The sequence below is a fragment of the Sitophilus oryzae genome, unplaced genomic scaffold (genome assembly GCF_002938485.1).
Source record: "Sitophilus oryzae breed Bouriz unplaced genomic scaffold, Soryzae_2.0 scaffold_1660_pilon_pilon, whole genome shotgun sequence".
NCBI classification, from domain to species: domain Eukaryota; kingdom Metazoa; phylum Arthropoda; class Insecta; order Coleoptera; family Curculionidae; genus Sitophilus; species Sitophilus oryzae.
The window spans coordinates 330672-345917 of record NW_022146348.1 but is presented as its reverse complement, the minus strand read 5'-3'; the positions used below and the strand labels follow the sequence as shown (position 1 = coordinate 345917).

At 34.7% G+C, this 15246-nt stretch overlaps 1 protein-coding gene across 4 annotated transcripts in view; it reads right to left on the bottom strand.

Annotated features, from left to right (window-relative positions):
* The window catches only part of LOC115880903 (serine/threonine-protein phosphatase 4 regulatory subunit 1-like), a 358417-nt gene that overhangs the window by 173698 nt on the left and 169473 nt on the right, over positions 1–15246 (bottom strand). The window contains exon 1 of one of the 4 annotated variants that reach the window (XM_030898231.1): positions 3742–4018. The exons of the other annotated variants lie outside the window; for them this stretch is intronic. Within the exon in view, the coding sequence (XP_030754091.1) occupies positions 3742–3767 (26 nt within the window). The 5' untranslated portion in view covers positions 3768–4018. Of the gene's footprint in view, positions 1–3741; positions 4019–15246 lie in introns of those variants that run through there. 4 annotated transcript variants of the gene reach the window in all.

The following is a 15246-nucleotide window of genomic DNA, read 5'->3' as shown; positions in this document are numbered from 1 at the left end:
TAAATATTTCACACTCGATTTGACAGATCAAAATTTTCCAATAATGATAAAAAATGTAGAAGAGTAGTTGGAGATGGAACACCAAGAGTTGATACTTAATAATAATTTTTATGGTAAGACATTTTAATACACGTGGTCAATGAACCCTTTGCATTTAAATTCAAATAATTTTGAGTTAATCAAAGAATCAGAAATAACGTCAGTATACAACAGTAACTCAAAAGAGTAATAATGACAATGAAAACAACTTCAAGAGAAATCCAAGTCGAAATTAAATATTTTTGTTAAGTGCGAAAATTTTTTGACAGTTGAGGGTTGGGAACCTTTGGTGTTACACAGCAAAATAAAAACACTAAATCACCACAATACACCAAAACACTTTTACTTTTACACTGGACGCGCGTTTCACTAACCATGTTAGCATCATCAGCAGATGATTATAAACTAAGTTTAATATTATTATTTATTAAGTTTGTAATCATCTGCCGATGATGCTAACATGGTTAGCGAAACGCGCGTCCAGTGTAAAAGTAAAAGAGTTCTGAAGTTATTTTGAAGTTTCTATAATGTTTACTAGTAATAATTATTGCAGTTTAAATATGTTATTATTTAGTATAATACTGCTAAATTTATTAGTTATTTTTTTGTGTTTTTATAGGCATTTGCATTTTTAATTGAAAATGTTAAGTTTATTTTTTCAAATTTAGTTAAGTTGGTTTCCAGGTTGGTTGATGTTGTTTGATGTAATTTTTAAGCTACCTATGTGTTTTCGTTTTTTTTTCGCTTGTGTTCATGTTTACTTTCTCACGACTTAATAATTCGATATTTTTTCATTTGAAACTCAATTTTTTATCGGTTTTACTCTTGAGAACCATCCCTTGCTTGCTAATTGACGAACTCCACAATCATTGAACGAAAATATATTAGTACGGTTTCGGAAACTCCAATTAGAGTTCAGGTGTTTTTGGCGATCACAGAACCTGGCCTCGGTAACAATAATTAAAAAAATATTTTTTTTGTTACGTGAGATAGTCCTTTGATACTTGCTAGCGGTCGAAATCAAATTCTTCTAAATAAGTAATCATGCTATTTCTTGTTGTTCTTGCTTCTTTTCTCTTTTCAAGTTCCTATAATACTTATTATGTTATGTTTTAATAGATATTTGCATTTTTAGTTCAATATTTTAGGGCTTTTGTCTCAAATTCAGTTAAGCTGGTTTATGTTGTTTGATGTGACATTTAAGTTACTTATACTTATTTCTTTACTTGTGTTCATGTTAATGACTGATTACTTAATAATTTTATATTATTTTCATTAAAAATCTCAATTTTTATCCATTTTACTTTGAAAAGCCATCCCTTGCTTTCTGATTGATGAACTGCACCACCATTGAACAAAAATTAATCAGTACCGAAAAAAACGGGAAATCCCGGTTCCTAAGAGGCGCGGTTCCGGAAACTCTACTTCCAATAATGATAAAACGGGCAAAACAGCAGTTGGAGTTGAAACACCGATAGTATTACGAGCCCTAACAATTATATGTTGGGACAAGGTCATATTTTGGAATTATTGCCCTGGTTTTTCAAAATGACTGAAAAATATATGTTTAATTTTTTACATATAAACATAGCCATATATCCTAATCAACTTGACAATATTTTTATGAATTTGTAAATCAATCCATATTTACAGTAGCGGATTTTGTTCATAAAAGAACAAATTTGCTGACAACTAATTGTTGGGACAAGTATTTTTAAATAATTAATATCATGTCGCAAACTGTTTACTTCAGCATTGACAGCTTGTAAGTGACTCGATACTTTGAGTAGTGAGATTTACTGTAAGTAATTTGAATTTTTTGTTAATTATTTAATTCAAATTAATGATCCGAGGAAAAGCTACAAATCAAAAACTACGCGAAATTATCATTCGTCAATACAATAAGGGAAAAACAATACGAAAAATTTCTGATGATTTTAAGTATTCCAAAAACCACGGTCCACCATATAACCATATAATAAAAAAATACGGCGAATCTGCCCATGTAGACGTTAGAGGTAAAAGTTCGGGAAGGCCAAAAGTTGTATCTCAGAGAGATTTACGAAATAAAGTAAAAATTTGCAAGTCTGCGAGAAGTACTCTTCGCGAAGTAACAGTTAAATGGAATACTGTAACTGGTTTAAATATATCAAGAGAATGTTGCCGAAAATATATCCATAAATGCGGTCTGGGGTTTTACAAGGTAAACTTTATTTTGTGTGGATAATCAATTACCTGAAGATTATTGATACAAATTCTTATTTAGGCCAAAGAAAAACCGCTACTGACAGAAATTCAAAAGAAAAATCATTACAATTGGGCAAAATCTAAATTATCGTGGACACAAAATGATTGGAATAAGGTCATATTTAGCGATGACTCTAAATTTGATGGTTGCGTTGCGGAGATCATCGAAAACGAATAATACGAAATAAAGCAGAAGCCTTTCATAAAGATTGCTTAAAGAGGATTGTTAAATTTCTTAAGGGGATTATGGTTTAGGGTTGCATGTCAGCAAGAGGTTTGGGCAAATTAAATTTTATAGATGGCACTGTTAACGCCCAAAAATATCAACATATACTTGAGACTATATTTTTCAACAAGATGTAGCATCGTGCCATTCAGCAAAATCAACTAAAAATTGGTTCGGTAATAATAATATAAAAGTTCTATCCCATCCTGCAAATAGTCCGGACCTCAATGTTATAGAAACTGTGTGGCCATAAAATGAAGCAATATTTAAGAAACCACCCTCAACGAACAATTTTTGATTTGCGGACAAAACTGCAGGAAATCTGGGATAATATTTTTCCTCAAATGTGCCAATCTTTGGTAAATACAATGCCATTAAGAATTCAGGCAGTTATTAAGGCAAAAGGTGATGTAACTCCGTATTAACCAAATTTCTTGTTGTGTTGTCCCAATATATAGTTGTCAGCAAATTTGGCTTGATTTTGGCAAAATAAGCTATTATCAAAAGTGATTTGTTTGCAAAGTTATAAAAATATAGTAAAATTGTCTAGATCATATTGTAATATTTGAATTTAGAATAATAAACAAAATAAATTGAGTCGTTTTAACAAAAACTACTACTTTTATTGCAAAAAAAGGCCTTGTCCCAACATTTAGTTGTTAGGACTCGTAATCTCGGAGTTCGGTGTTAATATTTTTGTGGTTAAGACAATTTATTGCACGTTGTCAATGAACAGGACTGCGTTATTGTAACTCCTGGAACTATAGTACTCTAATTCTACTCCAAATTTGCTTCAATGAATTGGACCTCTCATCCACACACCAGTACAAGTTGACGGAAGTATTCCAGTGTAACGGTAATTCGACCCTCGCCAAAGTGACGAAAAAAAAGCACGACGACGCATCGCAGCGACCATTACATCCCGACACCGAAGCGTAGAAAAGCGGCCGTTAATGAATGGCGTAGTAGGCCGCGCTGCCGCATAAAATAAATAAATGCATCATCATTGTAAACGGTGGAGGAGCGCCGCGTTCATACGCCGGCGTTTCCCATAGCAAGACAAATATGCTAGTAATGCGCAATTATAGAGGGGCAACGGTCCGAGCGGCGGGAGAGGGGGGGATTGTTTTGGTCGCTTCCTAACGGGACACACGCATTCCAACGGACGCGGGTCCCACGGATCGAAATTTTCCGCCGCGGGCCGCAACGGCACTCCTCGGGCTTCTTACCTTTGATAAACCGCTGCCGTCTCCATAATCGCCGGCCGCCGGAAGCGATCCCCTCGGGCGTCCTAGTGATTTTCTGCGCACGTGCTCGCCTCCTCTGGAATACGTGGGATGAAGCATTGTGCGTCCGTCCACACTGGCAACGGGCACTTAAAGACACCGGGATGCACTCGTAACTTTGCGATAGGAAGCGCTTAACGTTTTTCCGCGCTTTTTACGCCGCACCACGCTCGGTGACCTCTCTCAACTTTCCCACGTAGCGGGCGCGACTGCGAAAGAGCGCGGCAAGCGCAGGCGATGTGGCGCGAACGCGACCGAGACGGGGCGACCGTCAACGAGCGCAGCCCCGGGGGGAGGGGGCGCGGGGCGCGCTAATCGCCCTTATCGGAGGCCCAAAATTTCGTCGCCGTCGTCGACGACTCGCTGTTCCGGAAGTCGCCGTGCCCGACCGGCTCACTCGGGAACACTTTCGAAAATGTTCCAACCATAGACTTAAAATAAAATATAGACTACACTATTTACATCTCAACGCGGACAAACAACCTTTTTTGTACACATGTTTACTTCTGGGTACAGTCGACCGAGCCTTCCTCATCCAGCCTATGTTGCCACGTCTTTAATATTATCAATATTTTTTTTCTTGTTATACACATATATTGAGATATTAATACTACAGTTTAATAAAGTAGGTTTTAATATTCCATAGATGTATTAAATAGTCCTTATACTACTAAATTATAAGTCGGATACTGTTTAATAAGGATAAGTTCTTTACAATATGACAACACCGATTAGAGGCGAGGGAGCCTATTCATTCATTTATTACCTTGTAGTACGTGTCGCACGTGTGCGGTAAAGCTTTGTTGCCGCTATCTCCCCGGCTGTATTAACGCATTTTCTTAGCTTGTAGTCCTTAAGTGTTTATTTTATTGACTTTTTCTGTTCAAAAACTATAAAATATGGTTCGCCAGTGCCAAATTTGCAAGAAATTTGACTTAAATAATGAATTTAAGTCTTGAAACGTCTTTTGACCGGTAGGCAACTCTCAATTTACCATTGGCAGTCAGTGGCGTTGTTGTAGAAAGGCGCTTATTTAGATAATATTTTAGTAAAATGTAAAATCTGAATTTTTTCTTTTACATTACATTATTTACTTACTTACATTGTAACAAAATCATAATTATAACCCTGTTAATAATTAATAATGTTTTTATTAAAAATATATTCCGGTTTATTCTAAAATTATCTTCAGAATCTAAAATAACATACAAGAATTTTAAAATGATATTACATTATGAAACAATATTTTTTTTAATATACCGGGTCGTCTCAAAAGTGGCTCAACCCTATAACTTTTTTTATTTTTTCAGATAAAAAAACAGATTTGTATGTTAGTAGGTATATGACATAAATTAGGATTTATTGACGTATTCAATTGTTTTTGGTCTCTTCCTGTTTCACCGAAATGATTACATCTTTTGATTTTTAAAGGCACCCTCGGTATATTGCTACTTTATTCGTTAAAAAATGACACTCTGAATAGAATGACATATCATACGTCAACTTTTGACATTGTCGCTTAAAAACATGTCCTATTTTAAATTTCAATCCAGTTTTTTTCAATCCACTAAGTTTTAATCAAGGAGCCTTGGAAAAATAGTTTTGATCGTCTAATAGGTTTCGTGTCTTGTCTAGGCCGGTTAAAAGATGTACAAATCGTATTTTTAATCATACATATGTCAATTTTTTCAAATGGAACAAGGGTGATTCATTAGCATATTTGGAAAAAGCATTTTTTTATGAATATATTGATACCACACACTTGGTATTTCGAGTCAAATTGTCGTTATGAACCGCGTGTTACAATTACAATTAAACCATATGCGAAAATGTTAAAAGTTGACATATGATATGTCATTCTATTCAGAGTGTCATTTCATGTCAAATTGTCGTTATGAACCGCGTGTTACAATTACAATTAAACCATATGCGAAAATGTTAAAAGTTGACATATGATATGTCATTCTATTCAGAGTGTCATTTTCTATCGAATAAAGTAGAAATATACCGAGGGTGTAGTTTTTTATTACCTCCTATCACCTTCCTTGCTTTAATGGAACAGATTTATGTTTTCTCTAATTTACATAATAAGACATCACTTACCCAGAAAAAAAATTACAACAATCATATTTTTCTCTCTCCCTGTCGCCGATTCTATTATATCTGTGGAATAGATCCTGTTTTGATTAATATTAGGGGTTGTAAATGTTTGACTAAAATTAATAATTTATTATTAATTTCAAAAATTACCTAATTTCGATTAAAACATTTCTTCTATAACGTGTATTTTATTATTTTTATCCTTTTTGGACTCTAAATTGTTTTTTCTAAACTTTTATTTAAAAAACCTGTCCTAAATCTTAATAAAATATAAAAAAGTTTAAATACGATATATTTTTAATTTAATTATAGCTTCATTAAAATAAAAAAATTACCCGGCTATGATACGGAGAGTTCAGGTGTAGTTCTCGGCAGAGTCGTCAGGGAACGACCGTTACGACAGAGACAACCTATCTATCGCTCGTGTCGCACTCGTTATAACCTAAAACAATAACAAAACAATAACAAGACAGTGTCTGACCGCATGTTCCAGCTATTTATGAATGAGATGCTCAGTCTATATTTTATTTTAAGTCTATGGTTCCAACAAAGCGATGTTGCCATCTTCGTCCAATTTCTTTCTGCTCTTCTATAGCCAGGTCGTCACCAAAGCAACATAATATGTTGACGACATTGTCATCAACTCTTGTTACTATTTTCATAAATATTGTGGAGAAATGTAGATCGTACCTATACCAAAGAAATATTGTTGCTCGACTTCATTTTTTGACTAAAGAGCGAAAGTTTATTTAGTGTTTATCAACATGCGGAACGACGACGATGTAATTATAATCTCACACTGATAAAAAGGATAGACTTGAACTAAAGTCGTCATCGTTCTTGAAAAAAAAAATTTAGTGGCAAGAGAATTTATTTTAGCGTAAAAGAAAATATTTTGCCTGAAGAAGAACTCTCTTAACTCAAGAAAACTGGTTCTCTTGAAAAATTCGAAAATTTCTCAAAAGTGCAAGTTACTTTGTTTTAAGATAATAAGAAAATACGCTAGGAAGTACTTCATTCAAGAAACATGGCCATTTTTCCAATAGCTAAATACTCTTTTGATGAAAAATAATGACACCCAAAGACGATGACGAAGGACGGTATATACAATCAGTCGGCAGTCCGATCAGTCTCACGTCGCATTTCATATGTCGCACATCATAGTACGCACAGGTTGTTGCTTGGAATTTTCCACTTGGAATTTTGCATAATCTTTTTAAACGCATATCGTATAACAAACTAGTGATCGTTATTAACATGCATTTGTCATTTGGACAAATTTTAGGATATATGGATTCTTTAAAGGAGTTTCTGAAAAAATGGAAATTAGAGCATTTATTTGCTATATTTGAAGGTAAGAGACATTTACCTAATGCACTTGTTTAGATAATTCATGTGTGACTATAGATAGAATAAGAATATAGGTATCGATTTTTTTATGCAAATAATTACAAAAATTTTAGAATTTCAAGTCGTCGTATTAAAAAATTCAAAATGTGACCAAAGCTTATAATTTTAATAATTTATTTGCTTTACTTTGATTAATCATTGATGTAACATTTCTTTGTAATTTGTAGAGTGATGAACCACCCCAAAAAACCAAGGAGTGAAGAAGCAGAAATAACTACTACCGAGGAAAATAATATCACTTTACTTACTACAGACCAGGAAAACCTAAATTTATCAGAAAATAATATACCTCGTAATATGCTCTTATAATATCTCTTTAGTCAAGAAATGTCTCTTTTCAATCAAGAATTTTTGCATGAATCAAAGAGACTATTGTTCTTGTAGCAAGAACTTCTTTTCATATTCATTTTGGGTCAAGAGTGAAATACTTTGGACAGATAGATTCTTCTATTCTCTAAAGTAATTTTTTAAAGCTTATGAAAAGATAGTTAATGCTTTGGGCAAAGAAACGTCGTTCTTGGCCCTATTGAAAAGCGCCAATCTTTTGGGTCAAAGTCATATTCATTTCGACTGAGAGATCCTTTTTTTTCAGTGTGGGACCATCGAGATGCGCAAGATGACCAAAGAGATGCGTATAGGTAACCCTCGTCTCCCTTACTTCTTCATGCCGGGCTCTGTAGAAGTGGACCGACTAACCCCTAACCTAACCTAGCCTAACTCCAATGTAAGGAGATCGAGTTGGCGAGTATATAATTAACTCGAGGAAGGAGGGTCATGGTCAGGTCCTACCAATAGGAATTGACCTCAAATCCAAGGAAGCAATTGAGAAAGAGAGATATATCCTCTATTATAGATCCGGGAGAACACCGGCAGCAGATCTAAGGAGAGACCAAGTTAAAGAAATGGAGAAAATGGAGACTGATCCTCCAGCCTCCATCACAAGAGTACCTCAGCTGGAGATACGCTCTTCGACTGTGCACGAAGTGTTAAACCCCAACCCCCGTTGGAGTGTTTACACCCTCGTATAAAGTAGATGGCCACTCCTCGAGAATGAACATCTACTGTCAGAGGAGGATGAGAAATACCCTGTCACCCCTACAACAGGAAGATCCCCATGTATTACAGTTGTCATACAGTTGTCATAATACAGTTATAGACTGTATTATGAGATATAACTCAAGAAAGTGTCCATGAATGAATTCTTTTCGGCCATCGGTTATCATCCATTCGTTGGAGGTGTCCGTACCAACTTAGTATTTTGCCGTCAATGGCGTCGAGAATAGTTTCTTTTTCTCCTATAATTTCTCGTATTCTTTGATTTGAGATGTGTTCCAGTCTTGAAATGCGACAACTTCTACGCCAAAAATCCATTTCAAGAGACAGCAACTTATTTTTCTCTATTTTGTTTAGCTCCCACGTTTCAGCGCCATAAGTGGTAATGCTCTCTACAATGGCTTTATAAAGTAGAATTTTTGTTTTTTGGGAAATTTTTTCACTCCACAACAACGAGTTAAGTTGACCGATAACTCTTTTTCCTTGACCAACTTTATTTGCAATATCTTGAGTGCTTTTTCCATTTGTTGTAAAAGTGACGCCCAAGTATTTAAATATACAGACATTTTTAATTCCTACATCCAAATCCTCACGTTCGTCATCACCCACTATACCATGTACTCCGTCTTCTTTGTGTTTATTGTTAGGCCCCATTTCGAATATTCCTCATGCAGTTTTCTAAACATATAACTGGAGTCGTCTCTGTCTCCCGCTATCAAGAGCTGGTCGTCGGCAAAGAGTAAAGTATATAAAGTGTCTTTTCCTATTGGGATTCCCATTCCACGGCATTTCATCTTACAACACTTCAGTACTTCCTCCAAATATACTTTAAATAAAGTTGGTGCTAATGAACACCCTTATCTTAAGCCCTTATTCACAAGAAATTCTTGTGAAATATTGTTTCGAAGTTTAACTGTGCTACTGCAACCCTCGTATAATTTTCTTGTTGCTTGGACGTACCAACTACTGATACCAACATTTTGCATTGACACCCACAACTTACTCAGTGGGACTGTATCGTATGCCTTCTGTAGATCAATAAATGTCAAGTGGACCGTCCTTCCCCTTTCTAGCCTTTTTTCGATTAGATGCTTAAGAGTGAAAATGCCATCAGTACATGAGCGTCCCGGTCTAAAACCATTTTGCTCTTCCGATTCCGTTATTTGTGCTTCTAACTTATGTTTTAGTACTTTGCCATAGAATCGAGCAACAGTACAAATGACACTAATTCCTCTATAATTTTCACAGTGGCGTCGGCTCCGTTTCTTAAATGTGGACGTAATAATCGCTTTTTTCCATTCTTTGGGCGGGTCTTCTCCATTTAAACATCTACTAAAAATATCTGCCGGAATTTCCAAAACTGCTGAGGGGGCAGCCTTTAAAAGTTCTACTGAAACATTTCCCAAACCTGGGGCTTTGCCATTTTTCATTTGGTGGAGGGCTTTATTTACATCTGCAGAGCTTATTAGTGTTGGATTAACAGGACGACTTTCATGATCTTGTATAGTAGATATATTATTGTCAATTCCTAGAGGGCTAAATTAGCGCCGCCGCTGCCCAATTCGAAATGCATAAAATAGATGCAAACCGAAATCGGTCGGTCTCGAAACGAGGATCGTTCCGAAAAATGCGCTTAATTTAGTCTGTCCGAAAGTTGTTGTGTCTGCGAAATCGCCGCCGCCGACCATGTCGTCGAGGATACTTACAAAAATAACAACAGATGTGAACGATAACCGGCGAAAATAAGTCCAGACAATATTTTAATAAACTCGCGCGAACACATATAAATACATCGCGGGCCGTTCGACTAACTCCATTTCTCGAAATAAGCACCGACCCGAGGAAATAATAAATTATTTTGTCGGGTGTCGCCTTCAGCACTTCGAAATTCCGCAAATTTCAAAACATCTTTCAAAATCAAAAAAAATGACAAAAATTGATGTAAAATTACCGCGGTAATATTCCGTAATAATACGGTAACATTGGTAATTTAGAAAAAACAGCTTTTTAAATAAAAATATTATTTTTATCTCAAAACTGTAAAAACATTTCAAAAAAGGGCAAGAACCTTTTTTTGAACTAGCCAGAGTCAGAGTGGCCTATGTTATAGTACGTAACAGAGGGGATAATGGTCAATCCCCAAGAAGCATTTTTTGTTTTATAAGTGTGTTAGGAAACTTCCCAACACCATATTATACAACCTAAACGCATCTAGAATGGTTGTCGTGAGTTATTGGTAACCATTATACAGGGTGTTTCAAAACAAATGCGAAAAACTTCAGGGGCTGATTCCTTGTTCAAAATAAAGGGTAGTTTGCTTCATAAACGTTGGGTCAAAAGTCAAACATTAGGGAGATATCGCGGTACAAAGATGGCGGAAAAATAATGTTTTTATTTTTTATCTTCAAAATGAAAAGAGATAGACTAATGAAATTTTTTGGAAGCATTACTGTTATGAAAACACACTTTCTGATAATTTTTGCACTTTTTTAAAATAAGTGGAAGGGGTTGAAATAAACTACCCTTATCATTCTTGTTAACGAAATTTAAAGAAAAATCTTATCAAATACATGCAAAAAAAATTGGATAGTTTAGTTTGTTTAGACACTTTTTTATCTCTTGTTTTTTTTTGGTAAAACTCACCGATTTGAAATTAAAAAATAAAATGTAAAGCATTACAATCATGTCAGGACAAAAAACATTTTTGGATAAAGAATCTAGTAGGCTGCTGTCAAACAGTTTTGTTTCGTAATATCGTTACATTTTCTTCTGAACGATAACCTCTTAAAAATTATTTACCAAACAATTTTTAATTCTGTTTTTTAATTCATGAAAGTACAAAATAATAAAAAAAAGTACATATTAAAAAATTAAAATGTTTTTTGTCCTGCCATGGGGTAATGCTTTACATTTTATTTTTTAATTTCAATTCGGTGAGTTTTATCAAAAAAACACAAGAAATAAAAAAGTTTCTAAACAAACTAAACTATCTAAATTAATTTTTTTGCATGTGTTTGATAAGATTTTTCTTTAAATTTCGTTAACAAGTATAATAGGGGTAGTTTATTTCAACCCCTTTCACTCATTTTAAAAAAGTGAGAAAATTACCAGAAAGTGTGTTTTCATAACAGTAATGCTTCCATAAAATTTCATTAGTCTATCTCTTTTCGTTTTCAAGATAAAAAATTAAAACATTATTTTTCCGCCATCTTTGTACCGCGATATCTCCCTAATGATTGACTTTTGACCCAACGTTTATGAAGCAAACTACCCTTTATTTTGAACAAGCAATCAGCCCCTGAAGTTTTTCGCATTTGTTTTGAACACCCTGTATAACACTTATATGCCCTAAACGATCCATTTTATAACTCTTCCTATGGTAACCCTTAACACTCAAGGTGGGCAACCAAAGTCCTGAAAACTGTCTCAACACCTTTATATATCCTATAGAGTTACCGCTATAAAACTGAAAAAAGGTGTATAATAGTTATATAGTGGTGGTGAGAAGTTTCCCAGAGACAAAAGATAGAAATATCACGCATGCGCGTTTTTTGAAAATATACTTGTTTCTTTCTGACTAAGTACTTTAATATTTGCCTCTTTTTTTAATATAAAAAGCAGATATGATCTTATTGCTCCAAGTTGTCCTACGCAGATAATCCAGACCAGAAACAAAAGAGACAAAATGACGCCATCCCTGTCATAGCCTACAAAAGCGTTTGCATTATGCAAATGACTTTATAGAAATTACTGGCTTAATAACATCTATTGCGCCTATCCAGAGTACTAAATACATATGCGATATTAAATTTACTCTGTGAAAATCAATTTTACCTCCAAAAAACACATGCGCCCCCAAAAGCAGAATTATTTAATAGATTTTCTTAAAAACAAAAAAAATATGGTAACATTTTTGTAATGAAAGTCAAATTTATTAATATAAATAATAGAACATACGACTTTTTTAATACATAGAAATAACTGGCAACTGGCCAAAATATAGTTTTGTACCAGTTTTCAACGTTATCTTAGAAATATTCATTGTAGCCAAAAATGAAGACATCAATAATAATGGCGTCCATTATATTTAAAGTGCTATATATTACTTTAGGGTCTATGACATACTCATCAACCATCATATAAATTTGGTTACTTAAGGCTGCGTAAATGAGTTTGGGTTATTTAAAACACCAATTTTAGTGTTTTATACAACTAAAGGTGATACAAATCACCATTATAAATGCCGGGGTGTTTATGGCTACTTTTAGTCACCCAGAAAACCTTTATGTAACCCGAGGTGTCGACTGTAGCGATTCCTTGCGAACGAAGTTTGATATTACAGCAATTTGACAGACAATGTGCAGAAAACAAAACATAACCTCATAAAATTGAAATTATACTGTTCTGGTTCAATTTGATCTATATTAAAAGTGGTAGGGGTTTTCAAAAGAGTTCTAGGGTCCTTTGGTACTTTGGTAGAACAGTTATGAATGAATTGACTATAGAAAAAAGCTCTTTAAGTGCAGAATGTGTAATGTTAAAGCGCAAAGCTCATTCTCTTATGTTATGCATTCTTTAATGCCTTAACCAGGCATCTTCCTGTTCCTGATCGTTTTGGCAACTTTCTGTTGGAAATATCTCAGGTTGATCCTGATCTCTGCTTGTGGGTGGTAAACTTGCATGTTGGCTTTCAATATTGGTGGATGTAGTTTGAATGAGGTTTGGATTATTCCTATTTTTTTTAAACTCTGAAGAACCTTCCTTTTGAACGTAGATGAATTTTTGTATTTTGTCCCCCAGTTTATTTTTTTATTATTTATTACAATACCGAATTGCTTTGCTTGCTAATATATCATTTGTTTTGATTATATTAAAAATTTGAGGTTATGTCATTAGGTTTGATATTCGGCAACTACAGGTTATATAAAGCATGCAACCATTTGAAAGGTGCAAAAAAAAAACGATTTGAGGGAACAATTATATAACTTGTAGTGTTATTGGTTACATAATGGTTCTTAATAACACCTTTAATTATATAGTGTATATCTTGCGTACCTTTCTAACACCTAACACCAGAAGTTATATAAAATAGATGTGAACACCTTTATAAAACCTTACTATAAAACCTTTAGTAACAAGAACCTATAGTTTTATAAGGAAAGTGAAACAACATTTTAAGGTTACTATTAGTGATAAGTGACCAATGCTACACTTATATAAATCAAAACACTGTGAGATACCAATGAGACATTTATTAAACCTTTATATAACTAACCTTGAGGATATATAACCTAAAGGAACTTAAAATGTTACTTGGGTGTATCTCAATCTTGTCATCTGGTTCATCTGGATACTTGAGTCAAGTCAATTCCTTCGAAATCGATATCTTTTTCCATTTCTTTCTCAGCAGCTTCTACCATTCTTGGATGTTCTTCTCCATTTAGTAAATTATAATTATTGTAGGCAATATAAGTAAGTTTTCGTGCCCTTTCCACGATAAGTTTGTTTCTTCTTGGCCGACGAACAAATCTATAAGTACTAAAGATGTTTTTTGGGTTGCGGCTGTTGACAATGGTAAATTTAAAATGCCTACAGCCAACGCACTTATTTTAGAGCTTCAGTTAAATTTTTGCCGCGTTGATTTGGTTCGCACTGATATAGGTAGGCAGAATGATGAACAGGTCTTAAACATTTATTTTATTATTTCCTCCCCTATGAGATGCAAGACCTTGTCGTTGGTGGGGAAGCTCCTGGTCAGGTGCTGGGGGAACCCCCCTAGCGCTTGGTTTGGTCTAATAAGCATCTCACTCATCGTCTTGTCCCTGGCTGTAGTGTCGTGGCCAGGAAATTGCACCAAGACATATAAAGATGCCGGACGGGGCTACCTTTGTCCGTCATACCAGGCACCCTCTACTGACTGTGGTCATGTCTCGCGGGTAAAGGGTGTGTGGGGGGGTCTTGGCTTAACCGCCTGGACCAAGAGGAGACAACCTCACCAAAAACTTAAATCCTACGATGGGTGGACCAGATCAAAGGGATGCGTGGCTAGATAGAGGACTAGCCATTACTGGCCTCAACCTTGGGGCACCAGAAACAGCTGTTAAAAATCGATAATCCCTGCCAATATACTTTAATACGCAAGTCAACCCAAACAGTTCTCAATTTGGACCATGTACCGAAATTACCGTTCTGAAATCGTAACTAAACGATACCAAGGTAGGTTGGTACGCAAATACACTGATAAAAAAGATAGACTTGAACTAAAGTCGTCATCGTTCTAGAAAAAAAAAATTAGTGACAAGAGAATTTATTTTAGCGTGTAGAAAATATTTTGCCTGAAGAAAAACTCTCTTAACTCAAGAAAACTGGTTCTCTTGAAAAATTCGAAAATTTCTCTTGAATCTATTTTCATTCAACCAAGTGCAAGTTACTTTGTTTTAAGATAATAACAAAAATACAACATGGCCATTTTTCCAATAGTAAATACTCTTTTGATGAAAAATAATAACGACACGCAAAAACGATGGCGAAGGACGGTATATACAATCAGTCGGCAGTCCGATCAGTCGTACATCATAGTACGCACGGGTTTTGTTGCTTGGAATTTTCCACTTGGAATTTTGCATAATTTGCTTTTTAAACGCATATCGTATAACAAATTAGTGATCGTTATTAACATGCATTTATCATTTTTTATGGACAAATTTTAGGATATATGGATTCTTTAAAGGAATTTCTGAAAAAATAGAAATTAGAGCATTTATTTGCTATATTTGAAGGTAAGATACATTTACCTAATGCACCTGTTTAGATAATGCATGCGTGACTATAGATAGAATAAGAATATAGGTATCGATTTTTTTATGCAAATAATTACAAAAATTT